A 16,720-nucleotide genomic window follows, 5' to 3' on the forward strand; every position below is an offset into this window, starting at 1 on the left:
CAGTCGATAGCTGTCGACTAAATTGGTCCAAATGGTGGTGAAGAAAGTGAATTTTCAGCGAAATGTGGACTCCAATTTTCGAAACTGAATTAGACATTCTTTTCACGGACTCGTCAAAATTAGGTGAACGATTTTTGCCTAAAAGCCCAACGATGGTCTCCTTTACCGATGTCCACACAATGAATATCAGGGCCATTCAAAACGCGTGAAAGATTTGACAAAGGTCAAAAGTATTCGTGTATATATGTATTTGTAGATATAAAAAAATTCCTTCCCATTTTTTAATTTTGCATCACTAATCCTTAGAAAGATTTGTTGTAAACATCAAAATACAGCGTCTTTTCTACCGACAACCATCAAGAAATTTGTAACAATTCCGAGTTTGATGTGAAGTGGAGGGAAAATGATTTTTTCTGGTGATACGAGGCATCCTTTCTCTTACTTTCAGCTCTTATTTTCCAAATTTTTTTTTTTGTGCACTGATCGCCCTTGAACCGAGTGTCTCAATCGCATAAAAAACACATGTGTTTAGTGTAGCCGCCTTGGAGTCCGGTTAGCATGGCAATGACTTTCAAGTCGCAACACACACGCCAATTGTGTTTTTAGTATTCCACCAATTCTAATATGGATATTAGATCCATTTCATTTTTTCAAACGTCTCTTTAGTATCAGTCCCATATGCAACGGGGATCGATGGCTATGAATTATTTTTTTCAAGCAATACGGCTTTCAATATAAATTTTGAACTATCAATGAATAGTCTCCAATCGTTTGACCTGTACAGAACACCATTTCATTCATGAGAGACAAAGTATCGTGACAAGAGGCAAAAGTATTTTCTTGGTTCACAGTAAAAAACTTTTGAAGTGTTCCTTACGATTTCGAAACGCTGTGACAAAGAAAAAGATGGTAACATTTCTGATTTTTTCTGCGTTAGCTCTAATTTTGCAACCATTCCATCAAACTTGCTTTGTGTTATAAGAACTACGTGATTTGATACTGATGATTCGGGGATATACTCGGAATAATTGCAGTTGCACACTCGGAACGTAGACGTAGACTTTGTTTTTCGCCTTTCTTTTGTTAAGTCCAGTCACTTTTTTGGCACAAGCATAACAATTTTTGGGTCATGTTCTCCTGAATTGTACCATATCATTGGTACACCAAATGACATTTTTTTTTTTTTTGATTTTTATGCGGATGGTTAACCAACCCGACATAACAAGCTCTGCAAACCAGGGACCGTAATCATTATAAGTTATATTAAAAAACTTATTCGATAATCATTACATTTCGATTTTTTTCATTTTTCTTCAAAAAAGATCATTAATTTTGAGTAACTGAATAAGAATTATCCATAAAAATCTTTTTTGATCAAAAAAAATAAAAATCAAAAATAATGATTAAAAATGATTTTTTTATTTTTTTCGCTCTAAATAAAACTTACTTTTGAAAAACGGCTTCCATGTTAAATATTTTCAAAATATTTTTGCACATCCTTAAAAAGGAGTTCAAGGACTACCACTCCATAAAATTTTTCTTTTTTTGCATTAGTATTAATACCAATTTTATCATTGTTTTTATTTTTCATACATTTGTCAAAAGCTAAAGCTGATGATTTTTATTTTTTTCGCTCAAAATAAAACTCACTTTTGAAAAACGGCTTCTCTGTTAAATTTTTTCAAAATATTTTTACATTTTGGTTGGTTGAAATTTTACATATTTTTGCCAATAAAAATACTTCCAAGATTAATATTCTCACAAAAAATAGTTATAAACTAAAAATAATTCATATGACAAACTAAAAAATACCCCAAAAATTAAAAATTTCAACTCGATATAAAAAATTAGAGGGCCGGGGCTAACTTCGACCGCGTCAAAGTTTGTATACCCTTGCAACTTTTTGGTAACTCTTTCCTTACCTATTAGCCAACAATGTGGAAGAACGTTTTATCTAAAAAGGCTTATGTTTGCGAAAGAATGGCCTACAATCATAGGAAATAACGAAGATGTTGATCATAGTCACTGTTTTCCACCGATCGTTCCTATGGGAGTTATATGATAATGTCACCCGATCTATATCAAATTCGGCACAGTCATTAACAGATATATTAAACTAAGAAATGTTTAATTTGAAATCAATCGCGTTAAAAGTAACGAAGTTATTTACAGAAGTCACTTTTCGACCGATCGTTCCTATGGGAGCTATATGATATAGTGGCCCGATCTTGATCAAATTTGCCACAGTCATTAACAGATATATTAAACTAACAAAGGTGTAATAAACTCTCTAATATTAAGTTTCACGATAAAAGCACAGAAAATAACGAAGTTATTGAGAAAAGTCACTGTTCGTGAGATAATAGCGCAGAAAATAACGAAGTTATTGAGAAAAGTCACTGTTCGTGACTTTGGGGTTTGTATGGGAGCTATATGATATAGTGGTCCGATCCGGCTGAATCCGAGATCGAATATACCCTTGCAGTATATACAAGCCTAGGTGCAAAGTTTCAGCTCTGTAGCTCTTACGGTCTAGGAGGAGTTTGCGTTGATCCAGACGGACGGACGGACATGGCTATTTGAACTCGTCTCGTCGTGCTGATCAAGAATATATATACTTTGTATGGTCGGAGATGCTTCGTTCTATGCGTTGCAAACTTCTGACAAATTTGTGTTGCATAGTGAAATAGCCGCTCCCATTTCAGGCTGTTTGATTGGCAGCTATATCGATATTTTGCGAATGCAACGCTATAAATTTGTCATTCACTGGAAAACATGAATGTCCCAGAATGTTTGTTGTCAAAGATCGATTTTGAATGACACAAGAAATTATCCGAATTGTTTGCATATTTGATTCTAAAAGTTTTTCATTGTAGACGACACTGACAGTGGGTTTTTATATGTATTTAAATAAATACACGCGATGTGTTATATTTAGGCTCAGTTTAGTTGAAACGCTACTGAAGGAATGCATGTGTGTACATATTACATACATATATGCATACATTCGTTTGAATTTGTAAGCACAGGCATGTGCTAGCCATATAAATGTATCGGGAATGGCAAATAATGTCTTTAAATCTGCAAAATTGTATATATTACTAATTATATACATACATATATAAACTTTTAATCTCTTTTAAGTTACAGCACTTTGGAACAAGTCCTATGGCAGCTGTAAAATCAGCTGCGAGGAGATCGTGGATGGTCCAGTGGGAATCACTACTTCACATCAACAGTTAATCCGAAACGTTTCCCGCAGATGGAATTAGTGGGAATCGGGCCTTAGATTAAGGAAGAAAATATTAAAAGGTTGCAAATTAAATGTTACAATGTGGGAATACGGCCTTATGATATGGAAACTTTAACAAAAAAGAGTAAGTCTGGTAACTCGAAAACTTTTCAAGTATTATTTTCTAACAATACGCGCGGTTTTGAAAAAATTAAATTGTTTATGCGATGGAAGATTTTGAAAAAATTGAGAAAATTGGAGAGGGAACGTACGGCGTAGTTTATAAGGGTCGCAATCGACTAACTGGTCAGATTGTAGCCATGAAGAAAATTCGTTTAGAGTCAGATGATGAGGGTGTACCATCAACCGCAATAAGGTAAAATTCTTGTTGATCAAAATTTGCCTGGTCAATGCTATTTATTCGAATATTATTCTGAAATGTGTACTATAAAAAAATTGCAAATGAAAACGTATGTAGCGTCCAGGGTTGTCTGAAAATTACTCTATACAATTTTTTATTCGACGCCTCACACAAACAAGAACATGTGTATTGTTCTTACAAATTTATAAACCGTGTGTCCAGCAAAGATGGTACTAAAATTTTGTTTCCTTTGGTATGTTGTGTATTTTATAACATTTTTATACCCTTGCAAAAAGGGTATATTAATTTTGGTCAGAAGTGTGCAACGCATAGAACGAAGCATCTCCGACCATACAAAGTATATACATATATTTTTGATCAGCACGACGAGACGAGTTCAAATAGCCATGTCCGTCCGTCTGGATCAACGCAAACTCCTCCTAGACCGTAAAAGCTAAGAGCTGAAATTTTGCACGTAGGCTTGTATATACTGCAGGGGTTGTATATCTCGGATTCAGCCGGATCGGACCACTATATCATATAGCTCCCATACAAACCCCAAAGTCACGAACAGTGACTTTTCTCAATAACTTCGTTATTTTCTGCGCTATTATCTCACGAACAATAACTTCGTTATTTTCTGTGCTTTTATCGTGAAACTTAATATTAGAGAGTTTATTACACCTTTGTTAGTTTAATATATCTGTTAATGACTGTGGCAAATTTGATCAAGATCGGGCCACTATATCATATAGCTCCCATAGGAACGATCGGTCGAAAAGTGACTTTTGTAAATAACTTCGTTACTTCTAACGCGATTGATTTCAAATTAAACATTTCTTAGTTTAATATATCTGTTAATGACTGTGCCGAATTTGATATAGATCGGGTGACTATATCATATAACTCCCATAGGAACGATCGGTGGAAAACAGTGACTATGATCAATATCTTCGTTATTTCCTATGATTGTAGGCCATTCTTTCGCAAACATAAGCCTTTCTTCCACATTGTTGGCTAATAGGTAAGGAAAGAGTTGCTAAAAAAGTTGCAAGGGTACACAAACTTTGACGCGGTCGAAGTTAGTCCCGGCCCTCTGGTTTTTGTTTAACTCTTGTCCACCCTGAAAACAGACTTCTGATTTGTCCTTGCGATTGCCGGTTTTTACTACTATATAATATTATAATTAATTATAATATTAATTATAATGAAAATATAATGATTTGTTAATAATATTAAATTAAAATATAAAAGAAGCTAACGTCGTCATAGCCCTTGCAGTCCTTGGCAACAATATTTTTACGTGTTCAAAATTTCTTTTCCTGCAACTCAATTTATCAATACACAAACAAAACACTATTACTAATTTTACCATAATTTTTCTTCTACCATCATTTCCTAAGCAAAGCAACGCACGCATACACATACAGTTCATGTAGCGTTGCGTCTGTGTGTGTATGCATGTGCTCTGTGAATTTGATGATGACGTAGTAAGCAGCAAGCAGCGCTGCCGGCAGCGGTTGAACCGATTTATATTGACTGTAACTTGTGGTCTATTTTTCCGATCAGATTCAAATTTTGGAATCTGAGTTTTTATATCCAAAACTATAATAGTATTAAATTTCATTTCATCAAATTTCTAGAGCTATATGCTAAAGTGGTCCGATCCTGACAATTTTCATACTTTATCTGCTCCGGGCGATAAGTAGCTTAAATACCAAATGATTTGCACAGACGGCCGGACAGACGGGCATGGCCATATTGACTCAGCTTCTCATGCTGATCAAGAATATATATACTTTATGGGGTCGGAAAAGTCTCCTTCTGTGCGTTACAAACATCTGACCAATATTAAAATACCGTCTGCAAGGGTATAATGAGGCTCAGTGCAGTATGAACAATATGGAGTAGCTGTTCTTTGCACAGTGGTATGATGCACGACAGTGTGCCGTCGATTTTGAGCACTGGGTGAAATGGTAAGCTGACACGTTTCCAACGCGTCGTACCGACTTGTAAGAAATTCCGAAAAATCATCGATGCTCACCCTGTCTGGATTTTAATTACTATGTTCCGCCCAAACTTGACATGTGTCGACATCTAACTTCATCAGCAAAATATCTATAAGCCACAACAAAGTGGGCTTAGCCCCCGCACAACTTCATCAGCACCATCGACGAGGCTTCGCAAATAGTTCACAGAGAGTTCAGTAGTTGCCGGAAAATTTAAGAATTTCGTGATAAAGGAACGAACGATTAGCGGTTTCTTGTTGTACTTTTGATCTAACTTCTCCCATGCTTTTTCATAGTTAGCATTGGTGACCGTTATGTGTTTCACAAGTTTCAATGCATCACCTTCCAAGTATGATTTTATGTAATGGAATTTTTGGCACATATTGAGACTTTGTTTTCGATTTATTGAGCCTTTAAATAAATCACTGAATTGCGGCCAATCCTCATAGTTTCCCGAAAACGTTGGAATCTTGATTCTTTCACACTGTAATTCCGATTTGATGCCACTTTCGCTAAGTGTATGAAGTAATTGAGAAGTAAGCTCATCAGTTGAATTGTCTGGTTTCCGTAGCACGCTGGTAGCTTCTGAGAGTACATCATATGCCTTCGCACTCTTCAAGCTCCTCACTAGGGTCGACGTAGTTTTCTACCCCTTTAAATTGGCAATAATCCTGGCTAAGATCCATCTAATGATCGAACGTGTTTTTGAGTCTTAGTAAGCGATGGTACAATGCGTCGACTGATTCCCCTGAATCAACTGCCTGATATGCGTTGTTGCACGCACGTGTGAGTTGCGTAATAGTAAACGCACGTTGATTAGAAATGCGATTCATTGTTTGACAGTGATGGTTTCACAACTATTTAATTACACTCTAATTAGGCTGATCGAAATATTGTATTCAGAAATCCGTTATCTTTAATCCGGATCCGATCCCTATCCGGCTCGAAGGACCAGAAAATTTGTATGTTTAGAAATGTGTGGACTGTATTAATCTTTATTCGGTTATAGTGTAATTAAAGATAGTTACCAATGAACGCGACTGGTCTGTACCAATGTCAAAATGTAAGTGTTTTTCGGATAATAACGGATGTACCAACGTTGCGTTCACAAACAAATGCATACGTAAAGAACAATAGAATACATATATACAGTGGTTCGTGTACATGAATATTGACTTAAACTATTTAATGTCGTTTAATTCCCAAACAACTATTCTAAAATAACAAAGAAGCTAACATCGGCTATGCCGAAGTTTATATACCCTTGCAGTCCTTGGCAATAATAATTTTACATGTTTAAAATTTGTTTTTTGCAACTCATTTCATCAATATACATACAAAACAATTTTACTCTTCCCTCATTCCCTAAGCAAAGCAACGCACACATAAACATACAGTTCATGTAGCGTTGCGTCAGTGTGTGTATGCATGTGCTCTGTTGATGACGTATGACGTAGTAGACAGCAAGCAGCACTGCCGGCAGAGCTGGGAGCAGATCAGAGATTATTATATTGACTGTAACTTGTGTTATATTTATCCGATCCGATTCAAATTTTGGGATTTGGGGTTTTATATCTAATATTATCACGTATGTGAATTTCATAGCGATACTCCAATTTTTATGAAAATGTTTGTTCTGGAGCTATATGATTTAGTAGTCCGATCCTGATAATTCTCATACTGAGTAAAACGCATACGCAATAATATATATAATATGTAATTTTTTTCTAGAACTGTAGCTAAAAAAGTAATTTTGGGTTATATAACTGTGGGAGTGGGGTATTGTCTTGCGAATAAACACAGTCCCGGTTATAGCTTTATAATAGTTTTATTTAATGTTAAGATATGTAAGTATTGGTTTTTGGATAATAGTAGATATAATTAATTATTGTTTAATGTCTTTCGTCTTTTCGTCGTCTATACGTCCTACACTTTCAGCTTTTCGTCTTAAAACCTCCGTCTGCTTCATACTTCTCTGTCTGACTGGCTTGCCAGATTCACTCTCGCTTTTTTGAGTCAGCTGACTCAACTAGGGCTGGCTGAATAGGATTGTCAGACAAATCGGCCATCCTACACTTCATTCGCCCCGAATGCATCGTCGTCGTCGTATGATACCCATGGTTTCATATACTCAGCGCAAGTGCTCGTCTGCCTTATGCCTTCGCTGAATACAGGGTCTTTTGCCACGTCGTATGAGTGATGAGCAACAGCCGGACCGGAATAAGCCAATCCAGAGTTATGTGACTCTGCGTTACGTTTTCCCGCTGTGTTGACTCTGCTTGTACATTAGAGGCGTCTGATTGCCCTACATGTATCAATGTGTGGTGCCTTAATTTATGTACATAGGCGACAATTAAAGGTTGACTTACATTTCTTGACTTGATGATACTTACTAAAGCAGTTGTAACATAATCTGGTTTTATATGCAAACATGCGACGGAAATTCAAATCAAGTTCTTTAAATTTCATGCAAGTTGAAATAAAATGAGACTCATTGCAGTATGAACAATATGGAGTTACTGTTCTTTGCTCAGTGGTATGATGCACGATGGTTTGCCGTCGATTTTGAACACTGGGTGAAATGGTAGGCTGACACGTCTCCAACGCAGCGACTTGTAAGAAATTCCAAAAAATCATCAATGGTCACCTTGTCACGATTTGAGTTGCTTTGTTCCGCCCAGATTTGACGTGTGTCGACATCTAACTTTATCAGCAAAATATGTATAAGCCATGGGTCACGAGAATCGCAACAAAGTGGGCTTAGCCCCCGCACAACTTCATCAGCACCATCGACGAGGCTTCGCAAATAGTTCACAGAGCTGCCGGAAAATTTAAGAATTTCGTGATAAAGGAACGAACGATTAGCGGTTTCTTTTTGTACTTTTGATCTAGCTTCTCCCATGCTTTTTCATAGTTAGCATTGGTGACCGTTATGTGTTTCACAAGTTTCAATGCATCACCTTCCAAATATGATATGAGGTAATGGAATTTTTGGCACTTACTGAGACTTTGTTTTTTATCTATAGAGCCTTTGAACAAAGGCCGATTTTATTCCAGTTTCGTTTAGTGTATGAAGTAGCTGAGGAGTAATGGTTGAGCAATGGTTGAATTGTCTGGTTTCTGTAACACGCTAGTAGCCTCTGTTAGTACATCACATGCCTTATAGTACTTCTCTTCTTCTCTTGAAATTGACAATAATCCTCGCTAAGATCCATGAAATGATCGTGTATGTTCTTAAGTCTTATTAAGCGATGGTCCAAAGCATCTACTGATTCTCCTGAATCAACTGCCTGATATGCGTTGTTGCACGCACGTGTGAGTTGCATAATACATAGTAAATTCACATTCTTTCATAATGCGATTCATCGTTTGACTGTGATAGTTTCACAACTAGTTAATTAAACGCTTATTAGGCTGAGAGGGTTTTTAATAGTTAACCGTTATCTTTGATTCCTATCCGGCTCGAAGTACCAAAAATGTTGTATGTCCCATGCCGCTTTCAAAATGTAAGTGATTTAGTTACGCATGCATTTGAAGCTAAGCAGAGTGGTTTGTGCAAATATCGAATAACGGATGTACCAACGTTGCGTCCACATACAAATGCGTATGTAAAGAAGAATAGAAGATATTCAGTGGGTCAATTACATGAATATTAACTTAAACTACATATATAAAGTCGTTTAATTCCCAAACATATCAGAAGAAATAAAATTAGTAGCTGCAAAAATTTCTAGAGTAATGCCAATTATTGCACAAGCCATGGATATTTTTGCAGATAATTATCCAGACTAGAGATGAGCATGGGCCATGCCGATTTAAAATAAATTTCGTATTGGGTCATGTTGGGTTCCTTACAAAAATATTGATATGTTTCCGCTGCCAAAGTCTATTTGACAGTAGTCACGGCAGGCAAGAAAAGCACGGACGGAAAAAACGACTGTCAAGATTTTGAATTTAAATAGGGCTGTACCGAAAGGTATATCATCTTGAAACGTTGTGGATTTCGGCTTTTTTTTTGGTTCCTGCTGGAGTCTACACGCTTGGCTGCTAACTGGTAAGCCTTGCCCCAGATAAAATTTAAAATCCAAATCCAAAAATCCAAACTTTTTTCTATGTCCTGCATAGATGGTCTCTGCTGCCCTAAATTTCCAAAAAAAAAAAAATAAAAAAGAAAACCGAAAAACATGGCGTAAAACTTGCAAAAACGGTTCCAGATGAGTAACACATAGTTCGACAGCAGATTCAATCCGGTTGCATCTTCTAATTTGTTAAAACATGATCTAATCCTATCAGTAAAAAAAGTCACTTATCTGCTAAACGTGCGAAGTACAAAGAATGTCCCACTGTTGACTTCGAAGCTTGTAAAAGCACGTTTGTATTTTGATCTTGCCATTGCAAAGTGCAGGGTCTAAACAGTATATACGTCGCCTAGAATATACGGAATACCACCAAAACCACACGCAAACAACGGCTAGGCAATATTCAATGATTAAGCCTTGTTTCTCATTTATTGGACTTGGTCCAATTCATAAGATTGATGGGTATATGAAACGAAATGTCTACGTAAACATCATGAAGAAGATAAAGCTCTCATATATCATATGGATCATGGCCATAAAATGGTCATATCACTAGTGCAACGAACCAAAACATAGGAGCAAGCTCAAAAAAGTTGTTTCTAATTTGAGAGAATCGATGTAATGTCAGGGCCAGTTCATGGGCCTAACATGTTTTAGGATCAAAGATATTGACAAAATTCTAAATATGAGATATCACTTAGATAATGTGTAATATATAGGGTGTTGTATATTGAAATGCTGTATAGAATGTAAAAATTTAATTTTATAGAGTGTATATAAATATGAGCATCTCAAGATAAAATTTGACGTACGATTTTCCATTGCAGTTTATACTAAGTTTAATTATAGATAAAACATTTTTAATAAGTAACTAAACAATATTTACATGTAAATAATTGTTTGTGGAAAAAACAGTTGAAATCATATTGTATTGAATAAGTATTGATCAATTTATTGATAATTCTGGAGCATAAAAAACTGTTGAAAAACATAAATGTACGAAATCACAAATCGATTTTCCTCTGTTTTTGAGCGAATCTGTCGATAACTTCATCTACCGTGATATCAATATCTCTGTTAATACTCATTAAAGCAAGTCCGTTCAGCCTATCTTCTCCAGTTAAATTTCTTATCCAATTTTTTAAACGCCTCAAAGTTGAAAAGCTCCGTTCGCTGCTAGCAATGGTCACAGCTAACGTTGCTCCTATCTTCAAAAATTTTGAAACGTTGGGAAAAAGTCCTTCGATGCAAAGATTTTATGCGTCGATGAATGTCTTCGGATGAGTTTCTGCCCCAATCCAACGTTGTCTCCACAATAGGACTTCATTTATTACTATGGAAACAGCTGCCTCAGTAGCTGTTGGCCATTGATCCATTATTACATCGACAGTTCGACAGAAACAATACCAAATACAAAACCCCCCCCCCGTTACTACGCCACTGAGTTTTTGAGATAAACGCCTTTCTTAAATTACGGGGTCGGAAAGGGGCGTGGCAAAAATAGGAAATAGACTTGACCTATTTACATACTACACGCTTCTACATACCAAATTTGCTATTCTAGCTTTTATAGTCTTCGAGATCTCCTTGTTCATACGGACAGACGAGACAAGGCTAGATCGACTCTGCTGTTGATCCTGATCAAGAATATATGTATATACTTTATGGGGTAGGAGAAGCTTCCTTCTGCCTGTTACATACATTTTGGCGACTTTAATATACCATTTCACCCTATGAGTGTATGGTATAATTAAATTATATAATTATATTATATAATTAAATTCCTAATAGAAAAAAAATTTGAAGTTAACTCTTCCCAGCGGAGTCGAACCAGGCACTTGCAGGCCCGCTTCCGAAAGTAAAGGGATAAGATGTTAATTATATCCAACCGTTCTAAGGGAGTGTCGTGAGAAAATAAGTTGCTAGATTTCATTGCTAGTGCATTTGAAATCGACTTTTCATTTACCAATGGAAGATCATTTATAAAAAGACTGAATAGCAATGAACACAAATGACTACCCACTGGTACTCCAGAGGTCTCTTGAATGGTTTTAGCAAATGAAGACTTAAAGTGCACCTTTAGACTTTAAAATGATATGAGAGTGGCGACGAACATGCCTCAAAAGCAGACGAAGAAATCGTCGAAGAGAGTTCGGAGCGCGAGCGTGTTTTAGAGATGGCAACACCAATTTAGCAGAACAATGGGACCAGAGTAGCTGAGCAGAAAATAAATAATTGGACTTATTCTGGCTACCAGATGGCTAAGGAACTGCTGCTGGGATATAATGGCGGACCAGACGTACAAAATTGGATTGTACAATTAAATAATGTGTGTGAACTCAGCGAGAATCAACGTTAATCAACGCTAGCCCAACACGTCAATATTGAGGACGACGCGCTACTAGATTTCATCATAGAGGGAATTCCATTGGAGAGCATGCGTATACAAGCGCATGTACAATGTTTTGACAATCCAAACCGATTGTTAAGAGCATTTGTGGAAGTCCGGCTGCCAGGTAAGAAGTTCGTCGAGAGGCAAAACAGGGTACCCAAGGACTCGAGGTGCCATAATTGTAATTCGAGAAATCATCGAAAGTTTGCCTAAAACCTTTACGTGCTCGTGGATCTTGTTATGGGTGTGGTGGCAAAGACCATCTCATAGCGCAGTACCCGCAAATAAAGAAGTCAAAAGACGAAGTAAACAATTATGTAAGATATATTAAATTATTTTCAAAAGACTATAATAAAAACCAATAATTAGAGAGTGGCGCATAGATTTGAGCAGCGCCATTTCGTTTCTAAAAACATAAAAAATGCCTAAGGATGTGCAGCTAAATGATAATTTTGAAAACAAATTACAAATTTTCAGAAAAATACATTATGTTTGGAAAAAGGCAATAAAAATTTATTTTGATGTAATAATTGTGCCTGAAGAATCTATGAGCATGTAATGTAATTTATGAATATAATAAAATGCTGAAAAATGAAAATGGAATAGAAAGTAAAATTGTTAGAAAATATGAGAGAAAAATTGTTAGTAATGTAGATAAAGGAGAAAGAAATATGGAGAAATCAATATTAGAAATGTGGTTGTAGAGAATATTGTTAAAGAAAATGAGGGAAATGCGTTAGTAGAAAATTTTCAGAAAGAAATATTTGAAATCAATTTATTATCCAATGCAAAAGAAGAACATGCATACATAATCGGTGAAAGCGTTGATTTTAGGACTCGTTGTAAGTTTGTCAAACTGTTAGCACAGACCGGAAAATCCAGGTTTTAAATATGAAATGAACATAACTCTTCAAAATACAAAACCCTTTAGTTGTTCACCTAGAAGGTTATCTTATACGGAAAAAGAAAAATAACATATTTTGATAGATGATTATTTAAAAAAAGAAATTATACAACCCAGTAATTCAGCATACGCATTGCCGATAGTTTTGGTCAAAAAGAAAACTGGAGATTTGCGTCTATGTACAGACTTTAAAAAATGAACAAAAGTATGGCTTAAGATAACTATCCATTACCATTAATAGACGATCTCCTGGATCGGATCGCTTAGCACAAGAAACAAAGTATTCACAAAATTAGATTTAAAAAATTATATATTTTTATGTGTTCATGGACAAAGAGTCGGTTAAATTTACATCGTTTGTAACACCATTAGGCCAGTATGAATTTCTTAGGATGCCAATGGGACTAAAAAATGCAACGCATGTGTTTCAACGGTTTATAAACAGCATATTTGATGACATGATTAGGGAAAAGAAAATTATTTTATACATGGATGATATAATGATTGCTAGCAAAAATATTGAGGAACATTTAGAAACGTTAAAAGAAGTATTCAAGAGATTAGTGCGGAACAAATTAGAACTTAGAGCTTGAATTGTTTTTTAAATTTCAAAAAGAAATTGACGAAAGCGCCTATAATGGCTATCTATAATCCTAATGATGAAACTGAATTACACTGTGATGCCAGTGCTTTAGGGATTCGAGCAGTTATGCTCCAAAGAAAAGAGGATTAGCAGCTACACCCAATTTCTTTTTTTCCAAACGCACTACGGTAACAGAGACAAAATACCACAGTTTTGAGCTAGAAACACTAGCACTAATATATGCGTTACGCAGGTGTATTGGCAGGGACAAAATGATAGAAGCAACATATTTTCCAAATATGATGGAGAAGACAATAAACCAGATAGGAAATTGTTTGAAATGTATGGTTGTTGTAGATGCATTTACTAAATTTGTTAGATTATACACCACGAAAACTACAAACACTTAAGAAGTCATTTAAGTTGTAGAAAATATTAGAAAATATTAATTCGTTGTAGAAAATATTAGAAAACAGAATTAAATCAACGGTTAGCTCAGGCCGATAATGAAAAATACTATAACAATAAAAAGAAAGTTACACCGGAATATAAAGAGGGCGATTATATGTATAATGGTTAAAAATTTTGAAAGTACCGCAGGAATAACGAGGAAGTTAATACCGAAAAATAAAGAGCCGTATATAATAGCAAAAATTTTGAAAAGTGGCAGGTTTTTAATAAAAGATGTGGATGGATTTCAATTATCGCGCAATCCTTATTAAGGCGGCTGGAGTGCTCAGAATATAAGACATTGGATAAATAAATAAATTTTGGAATTTGTTAGTAAAATATATATGTATATATATACATCGGTACTAGGTTTAAGAATATAATTAAATTGTAAATATTTCACTATAGAATAAGAAAATAATCAAATTGTAAATTTTGGTTAACATCACATGACAAAGTTCGTCAAAATAATAAAGTAAAGCAGAGTTTGAGAAACATCTTAAAGTCAGGACGGCCGAGTTGTAGTAGGCCCAGTGTCCAAAGCATAAGAAACAGTGGTATTGCAACCACTGTTTCAGCACCGTTATAACTATTGATATAGATTCCTCACTCTCTAATTTCATAAAGCGTCTTTCGCTCTGCCTTGCAAGCGAAAATGCTCTCTTTATCTAACTATATGATATAGTCACCCAATGTTTATCGAATTCGGCACAGTCATTAAGAGATATATTAAACTAACAAATGTTCAATTTGAAAGTACTGTTTTCGACCGATCGTTCCTATGGGAGCTATATGATATAGTCACCCGATCTTGATCAAATTTGGCACAGTAGTTTATAGGCGTAATAAACTGTATAATATTAATAGCACAATAGCACAGAAAATAACGAAGTTATTGAGAAAAGTCACTGTTCGTGACTTGGCGTTTGTATGGGAGAATGTGGAAGAACGTTTGTAGTGGGCCCAGTGTCCAAAGCATAAGAAACAGTGGTATTGCAACCACTGTTTAAGCACCTTTATAACTATTGATATAGATTCCTCACTCTCTGATTTCATAAAGCGTCTCCCGCTCTGCCTTGCAAACGAAGATGCTCTCTTTATTGTTGAATATCTAACTCTCTAACTACTTTGTCTGCGAGCAGAGAGTCAGTTCGTAAGCAATATCCAAAGTGATTAGATCAAATAAATAAAGCAACGAGCAATTAATAAGTGACACAACCATATTATTTATACTACCATAAAATCAGAAGTGGTTCCAAAATCCATAAAATGTCGGAAATGTTAAACAAAATTTCTACGGCAAGCCTAAAAAGTTGACTGGTGGCGTTGGGAATGGACACCAAGGGCTCCAAGACGGAGTTAATAAGCAGACTACTGGAAATTCCGGAGGATGTACGTGGAGGCCTTCCAGTAGCTCCAATACCAGATGTCGATGCTATTCCATGTACAAGCGGCGTTGGTACAAAGTTACAGCAACAACAACAACAAATGAGACAATTGGAGTCTCAAACTCTACACCAAGAACATGATGAAATAACCGAAAGCACAGTTATGTTAGAGGGACTACGCAACAAAATAAAAGAAGCCAAGAAACTTCTAGAAAGTTTGCATAACGCAGTCGCAAGCGGCCATGCAAAAGCTAGACTGCAATAGACGCGACGAAAATGAGAGTGGCGACGAACATATTTCAAAAGCAGACGAAGAAAACGACGAAGAGATTTCGGAGCGCGAGCGTGTTTTAGAGATGGCAACACCAATTTAGCAGAACAATGGGACCAGAGTAGCTGAGCAGAAAATAAATAATTGGACTTATTCTGGCTACCAGATGGCTAAGGAACTGCTGCTGGGATATAATGGCGGACCAGACGTACAAAATTGGATTGTACAATTAAATAATGTGTGTGAACTCAGCGAGAATCAACGTTAATCAACGCTAGCCCAACACGTCAATATTGAGGACGACGCGCTACTAGATTTCATCATAGAGGGAATTCCATTGGAGAGCATGCGTATACAAGCGCATGTACAATGTTTTGACAATCCAAACCGATTGTTAAGAGCATTTGTGGAAGTCCGGCTGCCAGGTAAGAAGTTCGTCGAGAGGCAAAACAGGGTACCCAAGGACTCGAGGTGCCATAATTATAATTCGAGAAATCATTGGGCGAAGGATTGCCTAAAGTCTTTACGTGTTCGTGGATGTTGTTATGGGTGTGGTGGCAAAGACCATCTCATAGCGCAGTACCCGCAAGTAAAGAAGTCAAAAGACGAAGTAAACAATTATGTAAGATATATTAAATTATTTTTAAAAGACTATAATAAAAACCAATAATTAGAGAGTGGCGCATAGATTTGAGCAGCGCCATTTCGTTTCTAAAAACATAAAAAATGCCTAAGGATGTGCAGCTAAATGATAATTTTGAAAACAAATTACAAATTTTCAGAAAAATACATTATGTTTGGAAAAAGTCAATAAAAATTTATTTTGATGTAATAATTGTGCCTGAAGAATCTATGAGTATGTAATGTAATTTATGAATATAATAAAATGCTGAAAAATGAAAATGGAATAGAAAGTAAAATTGTTAGAAAATATGAGAGAAAAATTGTTAGTAATGTAGATAAAAGAGAAAGAAATATGGAGAAATCAATATTAGAAATGTGGTTGTAGAGAATATTGTTAAAGAAAATGAGGGAAATGCGTTAGTAGAAA

General features: G+C 35.8%; 1 protein-coding gene across 1 annotated transcript in view; it reads left to right on the forward strand.

The window, feature by feature from the left end:
- Positions 1–3,393: 3,393 nt before the first annotated feature.
- The window catches only part of Cdk1 (Cyclin-dependent kinase 1), a 77,093-nt gene continuing 63,766 nt past the window's right edge, over positions 3,394–16,720 (forward strand). The window contains exon 1 of the mRNA XM_068283928.1: positions 3,394–3,608. Within this exon, the coding sequence (XP_068140029.1) occupies positions 3,460–3,608 (149 nt within the window). The 5' untranslated portion in view covers positions 3,394–3,459. The remainder of the gene's footprint in view (positions 3,609–16,720) is intronic.

The sequence above is a fragment of the Drosophila tropicalis genome, unplaced genomic scaffold (genome assembly GCF_018151085.1).
Source record: "Drosophila tropicalis isolate 14030-0801.00 unplaced genomic scaffold, ASM1815108v1 contig_1002, whole genome shotgun sequence".
Lineage (NCBI taxonomy): Eukaryota > Metazoa > Arthropoda > Insecta > Diptera > Drosophilidae > Drosophila > Drosophila tropicalis.